This window comes from Aquarana catesbeiana, linkage group LG01 (genome assembly GCF_042186555.1).
Source record: "Aquarana catesbeiana isolate 2022-GZ linkage group LG01, ASM4218655v1, whole genome shotgun sequence".
NCBI classification, from domain to species: domain Eukaryota; kingdom Metazoa; phylum Chordata; class Amphibia; order Anura; family Ranidae; genus Aquarana; species Aquarana catesbeiana.
The window spans coordinates 889,081,030-889,098,776 of record NC_133324.1 but is presented as its reverse complement, the minus strand read 5'-3'; the positions used below and the strand labels follow the sequence as shown (position 1 = coordinate 889,098,776).

Sequence of the window (17,747 nt, the reverse complement as noted above, 5' to 3'; positions counted from 1 at the left end):
TCTTGGTAGGAAGAAATTTAGTTACAGGTACAGGCTGACAGGTGAAGTCATCTTGCTTTTATATTTCTTGGTAACTCAAGACATCACTTTCCCATAGTCGCTTGCTCTGTACCTGTCCATCTTGCAAATGTAGATACTTCTGCCTATCTTATGGTGCTCCTATTCCTCCTGTTTCTTTCTCTTTAATGTAATATACATCTAAAATCCTTCCAGGACTCTCTCATATTTAGTAAGCCAGGAACTTGACCTGGAATCAGTCTCTTGCACTTCCCCTATACAGAAGTAGAGGGAAGAGCAGCATAAGGGATCAGTCCGTTGTGCTGCAGTGCTCAGACGCAAACAAGGAACATACTAAGGAGGAGAGAGCAGAGTGACAAAGAGATGAGCTCATCAGTCTGCTTCATCTCTTTCACTGTCTAGTCACATACATAGACAAGGGCAAGCCCTACTTGTATTACTTTAAAGCGGAGTTCCAGGCTTTTTATGTTTATTAAAAGTCAGCAGCTACAAAAAGTGTAGTTGCTGACTTTTAATAAACAGACAGTTACCTGTTCCACGGTCCAACAATGCAGCCGAACGGAGCGTCGCTCCACTCCCCATCCTCTCCGCTGGCGCCTCCATTGCCACTCTGGGCACCCGGACAAGACAGCTTTCGGCTTCACGGCCGGGCACGCATGGCGCATGCGCGAGCCGCGCTGCGCCCCCGGAGTGGACAGGCGATCTCCTGGGACCTGTTACGTGTCCCAGGAGATCGCCTAGAGGGAGGGGCCGCCTAAGGCGAAAGGAGGAGTCGCCTTGGCGGTCCCTGGGCGGAAGGAGGAAGTGGGACAAGAAGTCCCCCTCCTAACGAAGCCCCCACTCCCCCCCCAAAAAAATTACATGCCAAATGTGGCATGTAAGGGGGCGAGGAGTGCTTAAAGCGGAAGTTCCATTTTTGGGTGGAACTCCGCTTTAAGCAGTTGTAAAGGCTCAAGGTATTTTACATTCATGCATTCTATGCGTGAAGGTAAAAAAACAAAAAAAACTTGTGTGCAGCAGCCCCCCCCCCCCCCCATTGGCCTCATTGCAACTCAGCAATGTGCACGAGAGCAGCGGCTCTCCTGGGTCCCTCCCTTCTCACTGGCTGAGACAGCAGCGGGAACCATTAGCTCCTACTACTGTAAATCACAGCCAGTGAGCCAATGAGGAGAGAGCAGGGGCAGGGTTGAGCCATACTCCCTGTGTGAATGGACACACAGAGCAGAGGCTCGGGAGCGAGCCTGCTCGGGTGCCCCCACAGCAAGCTGCTTGCTATAGGGGCAGGAGGGAGGGGCCAGGAGTGCTGGTGGGGGACCCGAAAAGAGGTAGGATCAATGGCTGTTCTTTGCCATAACCACTGCACAGAGAAGGTAAGTATGACATCTTTGTTATTTAAAAAAAAAAAATTGCCTCTAATATCACTTTAAGTGCGGCAGAGAAACATCAGGTCTCCTTCTCTGCCAGACAGGTCTGTGCTGTGTAAATGTAAGAACTGGATGGACAGAAATACAAATTCTTCGGCATGCAAATCAGTTCCCACAAATGTACTTTATCTATGTATTTAGCTGTTTGAATAGAGTTCAGCATTAACTCTGGGATTATAATAATCAACAACCATAATATCTGGTTTCAGTGCTCTAACCCTTTGACCTCTAAGGTTTCCAAGGTGAATGTTCTGATGAATCAGTTTAATAAGTACCAAGTTACTGTAGAAACCTCATACAAGCCTTATATTTGTATATTAAACATTGCACTGTTACTTCACAGTATATTCATAAGGTAACAGTGCTTTATTTCATATCATAACGTCATAAAATAAAATTAGTAACACAGGTTGAAAATGACCCTTGTAGATCGCAATGCCCTACTTTTATTTGCTTTTACCTGGCGTTACGCCACAGGGAGAGAACAAAAGGTTACAAAAACATGCAAGCTTGGCTGACCAGCCGCCGGTTTGTATACAGCTGACCTTAGAGGCACTAACCATGAGTATTGCTCTTGACGTCCAGCTGAAACTGAAAGGCCGATAGACAAGGAAGTAAAAAACGACTAACATTTCCAAACATTTGACTATGCTACTAATTAACTTCTGCAGGGGAGGGAAAGAATGGCTTAAACTATCAGTTATCTTGAATGTGTTTTCATTTCTTGCAGAGATATGGCTTCTGGAGAACCCAAATGGCCAGTTCCAATGAGGGCAATTGGTGCCCAGAACCTACTGACATTGCCTGGTGGAGTCGCAATTGCAGGATACTTGCACAAAAGAGGAGGGAAACAGCTGCAGCTCTTTAAATGTAAGTTGCATAAAATATAATGTACGGTTTCTTAAATGTTAAAAAAATATTTTGAACAATATAATACGGCTATCATAGCAGCTATTTGGGTTCTACATTACACCTAATAAGCTGCTGATTGGCTGCTAATAGCAGGTATTACCTGTCCTTCCCCTACAATAAGTCATATGGTAGGAAAAAGGGGATTTTTAAGGTGCTGAAGACAAATTACAACTATATGATAAAATCAAATCATTTTTATTATACAAATTTCAAAAAGTTAAAATCAAAATGATTTTATGTATAAAACCAAAAGTGACAATTTCATACGGTCATCATATATGTACAGTGGTTTCCGCTGTACATGTTTCATGTGGAATATGGCTTCTTCAGGAGACTCGTGAAGCCCTGTACACAGTATCACTATAAATGAATGAACAAGTTGCATTATTGACTCAATTGCATACATGTATAATAGTCTATACATGCTTTTGGATACAGTACTAAAAACATCTCATACATAATGATTATAAACAACTTCTCAATTAAACAGATCATCTGATGGAAAATCTCACCCTGAATGTGAACACGATTTGGCGGAAGATGAAAACACTTATTGGACTGCTCTGTGGAGCATTAGTGTGCCATAGAAGGAATAATGCCCATTAATGGAATTAACCGTGTTCACATTCAAGGTGAAATTTTCCATCAGATGACCTGTTTAATTATGGAGTTGTTTACTTTTAACCATTATGTATGAGATGTTTTCTGTATCCAGAAGCATGTATAAACTATTATCCATGTATGAAATTGAGTCAATAATGCAACTTTTTCATTTCACCTTCAGTGATACTGTGTACAGGGCTTTGTGCGCTCCTGAAGAAGCCATATTCCTGGTGAAACATGTAGAGTGGAAACCACTGTAAATATATGATGACCATATAAAATTGCTACTTTTGGTTCTATGCATAAAATTATTTTGATTTTAACTCTTTGAAATTTGTATAACCACTTCAGCCCTGGAGGATTTTACCCCCTTCCTGACCAGAGCACTTTTTGCGATTCAGCACTGCATCGCTTTAACTGACAATTGCGCGGTCGTGCGACGTTGTACCCAAACAAAATTGACGTCCTTTTTTTCCCACAAATAGAGCTTTCTTTTGGTGGTATTTGATTGCCTCTGTGGTTTGTTTTTTTTGCGCTGTAAACAAAAAAACAGCGACAATTTTGAAAAAAACGCAATATTTTTTACTTTTTGCTATAATAAATATCCCCCAAAAATATATAAAAAAACCCACATTTTTTCCTCAGTTTAGGCCGATATGTATTCTTCTACATATTTTTGGTAAAAAAAAAAAAAAAAATCGCAATAAGCATATATTGATTGGTTTGCGCAAAATTTATAGCGTCTACAAAATAGGGGATAGTTTTATGGCATTTTTATTTTTAATTTTTTTTAAATTAGTAATGGCGGTGATCTGCGATTTTTATCGGTACTGCGACATTATGGCAGACACATCGGACATTTTTGACACTATTTTGGGACCATTGTCATTTATACAGCGATCGATGCTGTAAAAATGCATTGATTACTGTGTAAATGACACTGGCAGTAAAGGGGTTAACCACTAGGGGGCAGTGAAGGGGTTAAGTGTGTCCTAGGGAGTGATTCTAGCCATTAGGGGGCTGGGCATTAACACACAGGACAGTGATCACTGCTCTCGATGACAGAGAGCTGTGATCTCTGTCCTGTCACTAGCCAGAACGGGGAAATGCTTTGTTTACAAAAGCATCTCCCCGTTCTTCCTCTCCGTGACACGATTGCGGGCACCCACGGTCACGGACACAGCAGCAGGCGCGTGCCCGCGACACCGCTTCTTAAAGGGGATGTACCTGTACGCCTTTTTTCCTACCCGCGCCATTCTGCCAACGTACATCAGCGTGTGCTGGTCGGCAAGCAGATAATAAAAATTATTTGATTTGATCATATAGTCGTAATTTGCCTTCAGGACCCTAAAAATCCCCTTTTTTTTCCTACCGTATGACTGTTTAACAAGTTTGGGATGTGGTGTTTTTATTCTCGCACCTCTAGACAACTCTCTTTCAAATCTGTCTTAGTTCATACATGAATATCATTCTTTATTTGCCACCTTTTCTTGATATAAGTGTACATCTGTCCTTTCATGCGAGTTAAAGCTTAAAGTGGAGCTCAACCCAAAAGGGGAAGCTCCGCTTGTTTGCACCCTCCTCCACTGCCACATTTGAAACTTTTTGACAGGTACCCGCTCCCACTTCCTGGTAAGATCACTGCGCGGCGATCTACGTCATGTCCGGCCCCTCCTCCTTCCCTCTGCAGCATTTTGGGACCTGTGCGTGTCCCAGAAGGTGACGGGACCTTTCAAAAAGTGCAGTAGGAAACTGGCTGTGAAGCCTGAAGGCTTCACTACCAGTTTCCCTTACCTGCAATGCCGGCGCCTGCACCTGAAGCCGATGGACGAATCGGCTTGGGGTGCCAACATTGCGGGATCCCTGGACAGGTAAGTGTCCTTATATTAAAAGTTAGCAGCTACAGTTTTTGTAGTAGCTGTCTTTTCATTTTAATTTTTATTTTACAGGCTGGAACTCCACTTTAACCCAAAGTAGATATAAAAGACACAAATGAATGCCGAAGTGTATTCAGTAATGCACTATTAAATGTATTTTTAATGCAGACAATGGGGTTGATTTACTAAAACTGGAGAGTACAAAATCTGGTGCAACTGTGCATGGTAGCCAACCAGCTTCTAACTTCACCTTGTTCAATTAAGCTTTGACAAAAAACTGGAAGCTGATTGGTTTCTATGCAGAGCTGCACCAGATTTTGAGTTTTAGTAAATCATCCCCATTGCGCATTTGGGCCAGCACACGTACTCTCATGGCTGTCAAATTGGGAGCAGCAGCTGTGTCCATGCAGCCACTGTGTCCAATCTGACATGAATGGGACTGCCTGTGCATCCCCAAACATGGCCCTCACACAGGTATACACTGTAATACATCCATGTGAATGAGGCCTAAAACCTAGTATTTACCTCTTGCAGTCTCTGTACAGCAGAGCTCAGAATGACAGAAAGAGTTAATCAGTTGGTGTAAATAGGGCAGTGGACGGTGTCAGTAGTATTTTATTTTTACAATTTTTTTAATTACTTTTTACAATTTTTTTAAAATTATTTTTTATTACTTTTTTATTTACAATTTTTTTTAGGAGCCCCATTACAGGGCTTTGGTGAAATATGAAGGGTCTAAACAGAACCCTGATGTCTCACTTTTGAGACAGAGAAAGAAACTGAGGACAGAGATTCCCCAGTCCCTTTCTCTGCAGCCTGCAGTAAACATAGTTTACTATGCTTCAGTTAATAATGAAGACAGGAGCGATCAGTACAGACCACTCACTGTGTTCATTCAGAAAAGGAAGGGGCCAGTTAATTAAATAATGACCAGCCCCTTCCACGCTCCGGGGGGGGGGGGGGGGGACAGGAAGCAGGGGGATTCAGCACCTCACGTGGGATTAGGGTGTGCCTAGGCACACCCGGCACATCATGTGCGCACGCCTATGGATATGTGATTATTAAATTGCTCTTTACTGAGTATGTGATGTGCTGGAGATATCTGTGAAATCAGGATATCAGTCAAACCTGACTGGGGTTAAAATTTTGCCCTTCAAAACTAATTAAAAAACTTTTGATTGGACATACACTTTTTATTTCCACTAATTCAAATGTGGAATTACAATAAAAAGCAAATTCGAGAAATATTGGGTCTTGCATCCTCATACTATTTACCCATACAATTATTAAAAGTCTTCTTGAACATGTTATGATTTTAAATTGAAAAATGCTGAAATCTTAGCTGCCACGTAGGACGAGAAGAAATAAGCCTTCTTGCCATGGCTACAATAGGCAAGCATAGCTGGGAAATCAGATTTTGGAATTTTTCTTGCAAAGTCTTAGAGAGACATGTAAATGGCAAGCCATATTTAAATTTTCCAGCATTACGCAAAAACTGAAATGTCAGCTTTGTGTGGGCTGACCCATTTACTTTGATCATTTGCAAAGTGAACTGACATTTTTTTTTTTTCGTTAAGTTTGTTTTTACTTGTGTATCTAGTCAGCTTCGTGACCTGAAATGAAACAACAGAGCAGCCATTAGGAGCGTGTTGTCATGCTCAGTAGATTAACCATATGTCTATGTGGTCATCTTCTGCAGACACCGAGAAGCAGCATAGAGAACACAGCTGAGCTCTCAGTTCCTGCATTAATTTACTTTGTTCAATATGCTGTACATTTTTTTTAACCCATGTTTGTGGTTAGCCAAAATGTAAGATCTCATCTTGTGATTTTTGCATAGGTCTTAGGATAGGTAAAATTACTAGACATTACAGGTGTAAATTGGGGGCTAACTCTAGTCAATATCTACCTGTTATGGACTTATTTCCTGGTATTAACTACTTTTAGCAAGAAGGTTGTTTCTGAAGAGTTTGTTCACCCAAACCAATCAGATTTTATTCTAGAAAAGACAAGTTAATCTAAGGTTTAAAGGATTGGTCTATTTAAATTTGAGGCTCCACTGGCAAGTTTTCGCTGCCGTACTTTTTGTCTTGTTTCAGCCCACTTTGGTGGAAGAGTGTTCTCACTTAACATAAGAAGTTTCCTCTCCCTTTGGTCCATTCTCCATTATTTCATATAGAGATAAAATCCGATCGGGAGAGCGGGACACTGTAATAGCTGTGACAGATACGCTTGATTGTGAACTCAAGGACAGAGATCTTGCCACTAGACCTACAGGAAACCTTTAGGATGTCTGCGTAAACCTACCTTGTAGGAAAATATATTTACATCTTTCTATACCAGTGTGGACTCCTGGTAGCAACACCCAACTGGGACAGAGGCTTTTGGGAGGGACTGCAGGGTAGCCTCTTGCCTACTGTCTATGGGCCCTGGCTTTTGAGGGAACACTACCCTTTAGGAGGTGTGTGCCTGAAGGACCCTTGGAGTGGTCTTGCTGCGGATTGGGGTCCCCGAAACACACAGACTCTGGGAATTTAGGCCCAGGACACGTATTTGAGACTTTTGTGTCCAAACCAGCAATGACTGCTTTAGACTGTGAGATTCAGAGTAGCTGTTAAAACCACTTGCTGACCGCCTAACTGTAAATATATGTCATTACTTTGACATTAAATACCAGGGGTTATGGTAGCAGCTAGCTGCAATAACCCCAGTATCGTTATTTACAGCTAGCGGCTGGCTTTCATATAAAAGTGGTCTCAGCGGCGTATTTGCTGCGACATTACTTTTATAGGCAGCAGGAGAGGTACCCGCTCCCGCTGCTTCCCGGTTTACCAAAGCTGGCTTACCCAAGAAGGGTTTTTTTTTGCTTTTAAAGGTAAATGAGAGATCTGGGGTCTTTTTGACCCCAGATCTCTCAATAAAGAGGACCTGTCATGCTTATTTCTATTACAAGGGATGTTTAAAGTCCTTGTAATAGGAAAAAAAGTGATTAAAAAATAAATAAAATAAAATAAAAGGGACAGTGTAAAAATAAAAGTAAAAATAAATAAGAAGAAAAATGTAAGCGCCCCGTCCCTCCAAGCTCACACACAGAAGCGAACGCATACTTAAGTTGTGCCTGCACATGTAAACAGTCATCAAACCACACATGTGAGGTATCGCCGTGATAGTTAGAGCGAGAGCAATAATTCTAGCACAAGACCTCCTCTCTAACTCTAAACAGGTAACCTGTAAAAAATTTTAACGCATCACCTATGAAGATTTTTAAGTACTGTAGTTTGTCGCCATTCCACTAGCGTGCGCAATTTTAAAGCATGACATGTTAGGTATCTATTTACTCGGCATAACATCATCTTTCACATAATACAAAAAAATTGGACCAACTTTACTGTTTTTTTTTAATTCATTTAGGCTCTGTTTCCACTACTGCGACTTGTTTTGCGACTTGACACATGTCAAGTCACATGACAAGTCAAAACCCATGTATTTCAATGGTCCCCATTCTAATTAGTGCGACTCAAGTCGCAGCGTTTCCAAAAAAGGTTCTTGCACTACTTTGTTCCGTCTTCGGTGCGACTTGTTCTCCATAGAAAGGTATTAAGTCGCAATGCAGTCGCATGTACATGTCTGACACCACGACTTTGTTGCGACTTCCACAGAAGTCTACGGAAGCACATGATCTCTGCTCCTCCCAAATACATCACTTCCCATATTGATGTACGTGAGTGTGGAAGACAGGAAGGGGAAGTAACTGGCTAAATCGCAGAACATCAAAGTCGTTTTTAAAGTCGCATCAAATTGCAACATAAATCGCATTGTAAAGTCGCAGTGTAAATCGCGCGACTTTGGGGACGCAATAGTGGAAACATAGCCTTAAGGGTTTTTTTTCCAAAAAAATTGTGTTTGAAAGAAAGCTGTGCAAATACAGTGTGATATAAAATATTGCAACAACCGCCATTGTATTTAAAAAATATATAATGTTTTAGAGTTCTAAGTAATTTTCTAGCAAAAAATACAGATTTTAACGTAACCAACAAATGTCAGAAAAAGGCCTGGTCTTAAATTGGTAATCTAATCAGCTCTGGAGTCTCCTGCTATAGTCTGTTTATTAAGGTGTTATGTGTTTATTGTTAAGTATGTTTCTCCCATTGTGTGTCTCCTAGGTGTGCATTCCCATTGTTAATTGAGTCATCTATTGTTTCTGTCTGTCTGCTCATCTCTTGGAGATGTGATTAATATTGTGTCCACTTTACCTTGTTATGAAACCATTGTGGGATGTTATGTGTTTGTTTATGATAATGTATAATGTACTTTGTGTATCCAGGGTTGGGCTTGGTGCAGGGCAGTCTAAGCTGGAGTGGGATTAATAAAAGCATTGTCTGGGTGGGCATTGTAGTAGTTTAATTTTATTGGTGTTTATGTTGGCTGTTCCTTAGCTCTGTTAATGATATTCTTGTTTACAGTTTCCTTTGTATATGATAATGTGATCAGCCTCTCACCTGATCTTGTTTGCAATATAAATTCTGTGTGAGTTTTCAATAAAGTTCGATTTCCAGTATGCACCTAAGCTAGTGTCATCTAGTATATTGTGTGCAATATTCAGCTACAATACTTGGTTCCTGGGTCCAGACTGGAGGAGGCTGTATGCTGATGGAAGCACCCAGCTGGGGTGCTTCCATCAGCATACAGCCTCCTCCAGTCTGGACCCAGGAACCAAGTGGATGGGACATATAGTAATATTATATTAAATGGTAAAGGTAGGATTCGGACACAGCAGGGTTGTAATGGTGGTACAAAACAGAGCCAAATTTTGGAAAAACTGCATTTTGTTCCCCTGGTATGTCTGCAGTGATATTCAGCAATATTAGTAAAGGTATTGTTTCATTTTATAAAAACCTGATGAAATGAAAATGTGGCATCTATCTATTGTAAAAGAAAACACACTAGAAAAAAAATTTAAAAGAAATCCTATATTTCCTATTACTCTGGTTAACTCGGTATCAAATATAGCAGACAGGTGAATTTCTGTGTCAGTGACATAAATATCACAATGCAATAGCCCACACAACCGGATGATCTGGCTATATACGTATCTATCATAGTGGAAGTCCCCTGTCTGGCAGCATATAGACATTCTAGGGCACCAGCATGATATTATGATCTAATGCAGGTATTCCCACATATGTCTTCCCCAACAACAGTTAAAATTTTCTGGATATCCAGACATTGACCTAAATTGAATTTGTGAAGTTACCTGCCAAGCATGCAGTGTTGGAAGGACTGGGAACCACTGATTTAGTGACCCTCTGTATGACCAGATCGCACTGTTGTGGTATTTATATATGCTAGCAAGTAAGTGTAGAGTCACAGAGGTTAGCTATGAAAACGTAACATCAGCTGTTATATTTCTTTCACCAGGGCCCTTAAGATATGTTATTATACACAAAGGCTGTGTGTACTACTTCAAATCCAGCACTTCCTCATCCTCACAAGGAGCCTTCTCACTAAATGGCTACAACAGGTAAGTGCTTATAAATCCTACAAATGCAGAATAAACACTATATTAAAAATTTAACCCCCTGCGCACAAAGCCAGCTCCATGAAGGCACGGGTAAATGAACTTGTGTGGAGGAACTCCCAAGTGGCCTGTGCAAAGTCTTAATCTTAACCCTACTGAACAAATTTGGGATAAACTGGAACGCTGATTGCAAGTTGGGTCTTCTTATCCAATACAATTTCTCACAAACATACTTTAAAATCTTGCGGAAAGCCTTCCCAAAAGACCAGGAGAGTGGAGACTGTTCCAGCTGTAAGGAAAGTGAGAAGAGCAACTCTATATAAATGCCCATGGCTTTGGAAAGTTAGTTCCTTCAAGCTCATTTAATTATGATGGTCCGATGTCCACAAACTTGTGGATGCACAGTTTAATTGTGGTTAGGTGAGTAAAAAAGCAAGAAGGAATATGAAGCCTATTCCTAATGTAGTGAAGGGAGCCCCTGTGGCCAACTTTGCATCAATAATTGCTGGCTATAGCACAGATACAACCCAACTACACAACCATTTGGCTATCATGCATGTAGCTGTTGGTGAGTTTCTTAACTAGCATGTGTGTACAAGTTATACAGTATAAACCCTTGGTGCCCAACTTGTGGCCCTTTGGTACTTTCAGGACCCTAGTAGTTAGTAGTGACATTGGAACCATTGGTTTGTAAAAGGGGTAATAGCAGTCTTACACATCATGGCCCTCAGTCTCCAATTCTGTAGCATATCTACAGCCTCTGACCATCATTTTCTCTCGTATGTCTGCAGTTTCTGGCTTATTATGGTGGTTTTTAACCCACTTTAAGAAATTTACATAATTTGTTCTGTCTCTAATGCAGTGCCCCCACATCTCTGTATTTTATTAAAAAAATATCTCCTTCACCATATCTCATGGTGGCTCCCGGTGCTCATGTAACCGGCTGTGTCAACTCTCTGCCTGTCTGACAGAAGCAGCGGGAGGGGCCGCAATTCCCCCCGCTGACATCAGCGGGACGCGAGGAGGAAAGGAGAGAGGAGACACGGGTGGTCACATGATCGCCGGGTGCCGCCGTGAGATACGGTGAAGGAGGTATTTTTTTAATAAAACACAGAGACGGGGGGGCACTGCATTAGAGACAGAACGGATAGTATACAGATATAGATGTTATTCCTGCAGCAGGAGGGGCGGCCCTGTCAATAGGTGACACGCAGAGAGGGGAGGGGGGAGGGGGGAGGAGGACAGAAGAGCAGGCTGCGGATGATGGAGGTACGTAAACTGACCACGGTGTCAGGGCTTAGCAGCCATGATTATCAGTTTACAGGGGGGAGGGGAGAAACTGGTAGGATCCGCCAGGTTTTTTAGGTGTTACAAGGGTCCAAATTACACGGCACAAGCACTGTGCTGTAAAAAAAGCTTTAAAGGAGCAGGATCCTTTTTTTTATTTTTTTTTTTTGGGTTAACAAATGCTTTAAGCATATTGAATGTGTGGCCCTTTGGTGAGGTCAGGGGCTGCAGTTGGAAGTATGACACTAGTTTGGCTTCTATGGAGCAGGACATGTGAAGCAACTATTAATAGGAGTGTTAGCAGTCAGTTCTCTTAAAACCTCATTGGTGTGCATCTGAACACTCTGGCACTTCCTTCATGGTGTGTCAAGGTAAAAATCAGATTTAATTATTATATACCGTACAAGAGTTGCGGTTCCTTCCAAAAAGTTAACACACTTATTTTACAGTCCCATCTCATCGACTCTGTTTAATTAACTGGATAGGTCATCAGCGTAGTTACTGTAGACCACACTAGCTTATAACCAACATGTCCAGTATTCCGAAAAACAAAATTAGATTGAGTTGTTGACGACCGCTAACCTAAAGCGTAATCAAACTTTTCTTGACCATAAAGGTTTTTAAATGCAGTCTCTAAAAATCTGGAAACATTGTGAGGACAAAACTTAATTCATATATCATCAGACCCTCAACTGATTTGTTATAAAATTATCTACAGATTGGATGCCAGACAGGAGCACCTGCAAATGATACCTACTTTTAATTCACATTCTTTGTCACTTTCACTAGGGTAATGAGGGCAGCAGAAGAGACCACATCAAATAATGTTTTCCCCTTCAAGATGGTGCACATTAGCAAAAAACATCGAACATGGTATTTCTCGGCAGCATCTGAAGAGGAGCGGAAGGTAGGTCCATCTGTCAGCAGTAAGACATGGAGATTTTATTTCATGTTCACACTGGTGTACCAAAATATCAGTACTGACACGTGTTTCCAAATGCATGGCTTCATTTAATGATGACCTGATCCCCCCCCCTCCTTATAAGATAAAAAGTATTTTACATACACCACTGGTTGAAGCTGAAATTGTGTTTCTTCATCTACTTATTTCAAGAACTTCTACTGGGACGTGGAAATAGGGAGAGTCAATTACTTGGATATACCTATAGGGGCAAAAGTACAAAACATTAATTGCTAATAAAATAGTTTGAAAACAGAGCAGAAATCCAGTTAGCTTCTAAAGTTCCTGTTGACAACAGGCAGCTAACAACACACTGGGGGTTATTTACTAAAGGCAAATCCACTTTGCACTACAAGTGCACTTGGAAGTGCAGTCACTGTAGATCTGAGGGGGACATGCAAGAAAAATAAAAAAACAGCATTTTAGCTTGCACACGATTGGATTATAAAATCAGCAGAGCTTCCCCTCATTTCAGATCTACCCCTCAGATTTACAGCGACTGCACTTCCAAGTGCACTTATAGTGCAAAGTGGATTTGCCTTTTGTAAATAACCCCCACTGCCTCTGCTACACAGTAACCCATAGTACTGTTGTCAGAAATGCCTAGTTTTCTTCTCTTGGATTACAGAACACTTCCCTATCTTCTTATCTCCAAAATATAATACAGAGGCGTTGACTAGTCCAGAGGAGAACAGTCAAGATGGAAAAGTATTCAATGAGCTACTAATGCTGTCCAGTGCTGGGGCAGTACAGTAATGTCTGCATGAAATAAATCCTCAACTATTCGATCTAGTGTGATCCCTGTATGCAATTCAGACTAGGGTATTCTGTTTAGTCATCTGTTTTGCAGTTGTAATTAATTGTTCCACCATTTTATTATACACATTGAGATTTGATCATTCTGGACTGTGGGCAAAATAATGTGGTAAAGGAGACAATAAAAATAATACATTTTGTTACAGAAATGGATGCTAGCCTTGAGGACGGAGATAGATCATTATCATGAGAAAAAAGAAACAGTTACTGACCTAAGGTATGTAGTCATGTGTACAACTAAGCAAAAACACAACCCTTCCAATTATATTTTTTTTGTGTGCTCAGAAAACAAGTCACAAAATAATAACAATGGTCTAATCCAGTGATCTCCAAACTGCAGCCCGGGGGCCAGATCTGCCTGCTTTTATCTGGCCCCTGGGTCACTATTTCATCCACTGAAACCAACAATGAGGCATAATTTCCCCTCACTGACCCAGATAAAGAGGCACAATTCCTCCCAATGACACCAATGATGGCACACTATTCCTCCTAATGACACTAACAATTGGGCCCAATGACACCAATGATGGGGAACAATTCGTCCCACTGACTCCACAGATAGATCATTGTTTTTCCCCACTAATGACGGGACCTTTTCCACTCCCAATAGCCACATTCCGGCCCCCCTACAGTCTAAAGGACAGTAAACTGGCCCCTTGTTTGGAAAGTTTGGAGACCCCTAGTCTAATCTATGGATTAGTCCTATAATGCCCCCTACTTGAAAGGTTTCCTTTATTTTTGCCCACCCATCTACTAGAGGAAAATGGACCCGAGTGGGGTATGAGGACAAATAACCCAGCATCAATACTATTTGCTGTCTGGGTCCCTTTAGGGAGATTTCTTTTTACTTCCTGCTTTGAAAATTTATCAGGAAGTGAGTGGAAAAAAATTGTCCTCTTAGACAGTGGTCACTGGAAGAGTTGTTCCAAAATAGAGAGGGTGTACAGTATTTCAGTGGCAGGAACATAGATATCAAATAAAACTGACAGAGGATTTATTCTTTCCTTAATCTATGCACGAGTAAAAAAAAAAAAAAAAAATGTTAAAGTTTTGCCTATACAGTACATGCATTTAAGAGAACCAGTCAAGCTCTCCTACTAGAGCAAAATGGACTGGACTCGGGTATTATTTCACATTGGCACCAGGGCAAAACAAAAAGGATATACAGTATCTCCCCAGGAATGCATAGAACAAACTTTGAAACAAAACAAACAAACAAACAAAAAAAAGAAAAGTTTTGCCTATACGTACACTTTAAAGAGAACCAGTCAAATTTGGCCTTATGAAAGAAATTAAATTATATAAAATGGTTATAACTGTAAAAGCTAGCATATGAAAGATTTCTATTTACATCTTTCATAAGTAACCCTCCACATTTATAGTAAAAGATTCATTTCTTGCATGGCGTGTTTATTTTCTTCAAACTGACACTGTTCAGCTTTATACAATTGTGAAGTTACAATGTACAGTCAATACAATGAAAAAACGCTTATGATACCCGATTTCTAAACAAGAGAACAATTTGTTTTTTTGCTACCTGTAGACATATAACTTTCATGTACTTTCTGTTCCAGTGAGAGTGGCTCAGACTCAGGTAGCTTCTATGGATCTGTGGAACGCCCTATCGCTATTAAATATGTACACAATCCGGCAGAAGGTAATCGTTAATGTCCAATTTGTCTTCCTTTTCTTTTTTGATGTATTTTACAGCAATTTTTAAGCCATGGTTTCATGGCCCCAGTGCCCTAGTTTGCACATAATAAGGAAAGGGAATTATTGAAAGACGATCAGGGAACTGACTGAACAAACTTAATCCCACTAAAATACTCTGTGGCCCTGTTAATTTGTAATACTGTGTATTTCCACCTTTCCAATTAAATCTCAGAAACCCCCACGTTATGTTATAGGTTCTCATTCATTCAGCATACCTAAAAAATATGTTAAAAAATATTTCTTAGCTTTCTAGTTGTTTCTTTGGAGCAGGATTATACACAGATCTCTGAAAGCAATTTGTATTGTTCAGAGTAGCTTGCAAAGTGCAATTAGGGAGCAGTTTATTCCCTTGGAGGATGGTTGGCTATCACATGATTGGAAAGCTCCTGATCGCAAGCTTTCCGTTAGCTGCCGCTAGCTGTGCACTCTGGGCACAGCTGTATTTGCACTAATGCACACAAATATGTGGCTGCTCGGTGCCAAAGCTCACCCGCCGAGAGGCTGCATATTTGCGTGCAACTGGAGCCAAGGGGTTAAAGCTGGCCATACACTATGCAAAATTTGTGGTCCTAACTCCACCCTCCCATCCAACATCCCTCCGCCAAAAAAAATCAAAACATTTTCGGACAAACAGCATTTGTCATTATACAATAAGCACAGCCAGAGATTGGCAGGCTGAATAAAAAAATTGCCAATGCCAATACAATGCTATCACGCGCCGTACAGAGCCACCACATAGCGTACAGTGCCATCACCTGCCATACATAGTCATCTCATGCCTTACATAGTCATCACATGCCATACAGAGTCCTCACATGCCATACAGAGTCATCACATGCCTTACAGAGTCATCATATGCCGTACAGTATATAGAAATGCTACTTGTTATGAAAAAATTAATGTACCTTACTAATTAAACATTTGGACAGCTGTGGAGGCAACATGGACTCTCGTGGTACGGTAAAAAACTTACAACAGTCAGTTTACAAAAATATATAAATTTATTATGCACAAACACACACATATAATAAAAAGCCTTCAATAGTAGATAAATTGCATTGGATGCTACTAATCATGGAGTATCCACTTGTCTGACACAAATTGGAAGAACTTAGATATATATAATGATGATCCCGTGCTATCAGTAACTTCTCCTACCTTAGTCACTGACTGAAGTGCTCTTATCTTTGCTGGGATCGGAACATGCTACAAAGGAGAAAGGAGGGGGGAGAGAGAATAAATGGAGGGGGAGCAGCTACACTCTGTGAAGTCTCGGAAGCGAGCAGAGAGCCAACATCAATCAAGCAAAATGACAGGAAAGTGGGTGGATCCAGACTCCAGAGCTAGACCATTGTCGGTATTGCACTGTATGAAAGTCTGTAGTCCCTCCCACAGGTATTTAGCTAGATTTTAACAGAATGGGGGCACTTCTGAGGGCTGGAAGGATTTTTAGATATCAGCAGCTCACATAGAATAGATGTAAGCAAAAAAAAAAAAAAAAGAAACTCATACTTCTCTTTTAATATACAATGTTCCTCCCAAACCTTGTGAACTTTAAACCCTTATGAGGACAGACAGTGGGGTTGATTTACTAAAACCCAAGAGTGTAAAATTTGGTGCTGTGAATGGCAGCCAATCAGCTTCTAACTTCAGCTTGTTCAATTAAGCTTTCACAATGAAACCTGAAAGGTTTCTGTGCAGAGCTGCACCAGATTTTGCACTCTCCAGTTTTACTAAATCAACCCTGGTGTGCACATCTAGTGTACAACTGATAATGAGATCCACCAGCACAGTAAAGATAGGGTTCATTATGATAAATGTAAATCTACTGCAGAGGTTTCCAAACGTATTTGTCCTACGCAATTACGCAGTGCCCCCCTCCAAATCTACAAATTAGCATTCTTTTATGTATCCATATTTCTACCTCGGGGACAGATGAAAGGAGATATACTTATCCGGTCCTCCCCTTCTCTCTGCACAAGGCCAGTCCCTGCAGCTCCTGCACCCCTGTACTCTAGTGGTCTTTATTCCTGACATCTTTGAGCCCAGAGCAAAATCCATATCCCTACTCTGGACTTGAGGATACCAGGAACAATCCCTCCCTGGATCGTAGGAGAGAGGAGATTCAGGTAAATATAAGGGTTTCTTTTCTCCCCTGGGCAAAACAAGCACTTAAAAGCACTTGGGGGGAGGAGGAGGAAGTGGGTACCTGGTTTTGACAGGTACCTGCTCCCACTTCCAGTTCACTTCACCGTGGCGAAGTGAGACGGAAGTTCGGCCCCCTCCTCCTTCCCCCTGCAGCCATCCCATTCACAAAGCACAGCGCGATTCACACAAGCGCAAAAGGAAACCGGCTGTAAAGCCGCAAGGCTTCATTGGCGTTCTCCATTAGCCAATATGGAGGCGTCAGAACTCGAGAGCCGATTTAAGAATCAGCTTGGGTGAGGACACCGCTGGATCCCTGGATAGGTAAGTGCCCTAATAGCAAGTGTTTGTAGCTGCTGACTTTTAATTTTTGGGAGTGGTCGACGGAACGCCACTTTAGCCTGTGTAGTGAGGGTGCAGCCCCAATGCAAGGATTTTTTTTTTTTTTCTGCCCACAGTTGGGCTTTAGGAGT

The 17,747-nt window shown here is 41.3% G+C and overlaps 1 protein-coding gene across 5 annotated transcripts in view; it reads left to right on the top strand.

Annotated features, from left to right (window-relative positions):
• The window catches only part of SH3BP2 (SH3 domain binding protein 2), a 112,974-nt gene that overhangs the window by 71,125 nt on the left and 24,102 nt on the right, over positions 1-17,747 (top strand). For all 5 annotated transcript variants that reach the window (XM_073610898.1, XM_073610895.1, XM_073610896.1 and 2 more), the window contains 5 exons: positions 2,173-2,312; positions 10,253-10,355; positions 12,429-12,546; positions 13,563-13,633; positions 14,991-15,073. In XM_073610898.1, coding sequence (XP_073466999.1) covers positions 2,177-2,312; positions 10,253-10,355; positions 12,429-12,546; positions 13,563-13,633; positions 14,991-15,073 — 511 coding nt within the window. In that variant the 5' untranslated portion in view covers positions 2,173-2,176. The remainder of the gene's footprint in view (positions 1-2,172; positions 2,313-10,252; positions 10,356-12,428; positions 12,547-13,562; positions 13,634-14,990; positions 15,074-17,747) is intronic.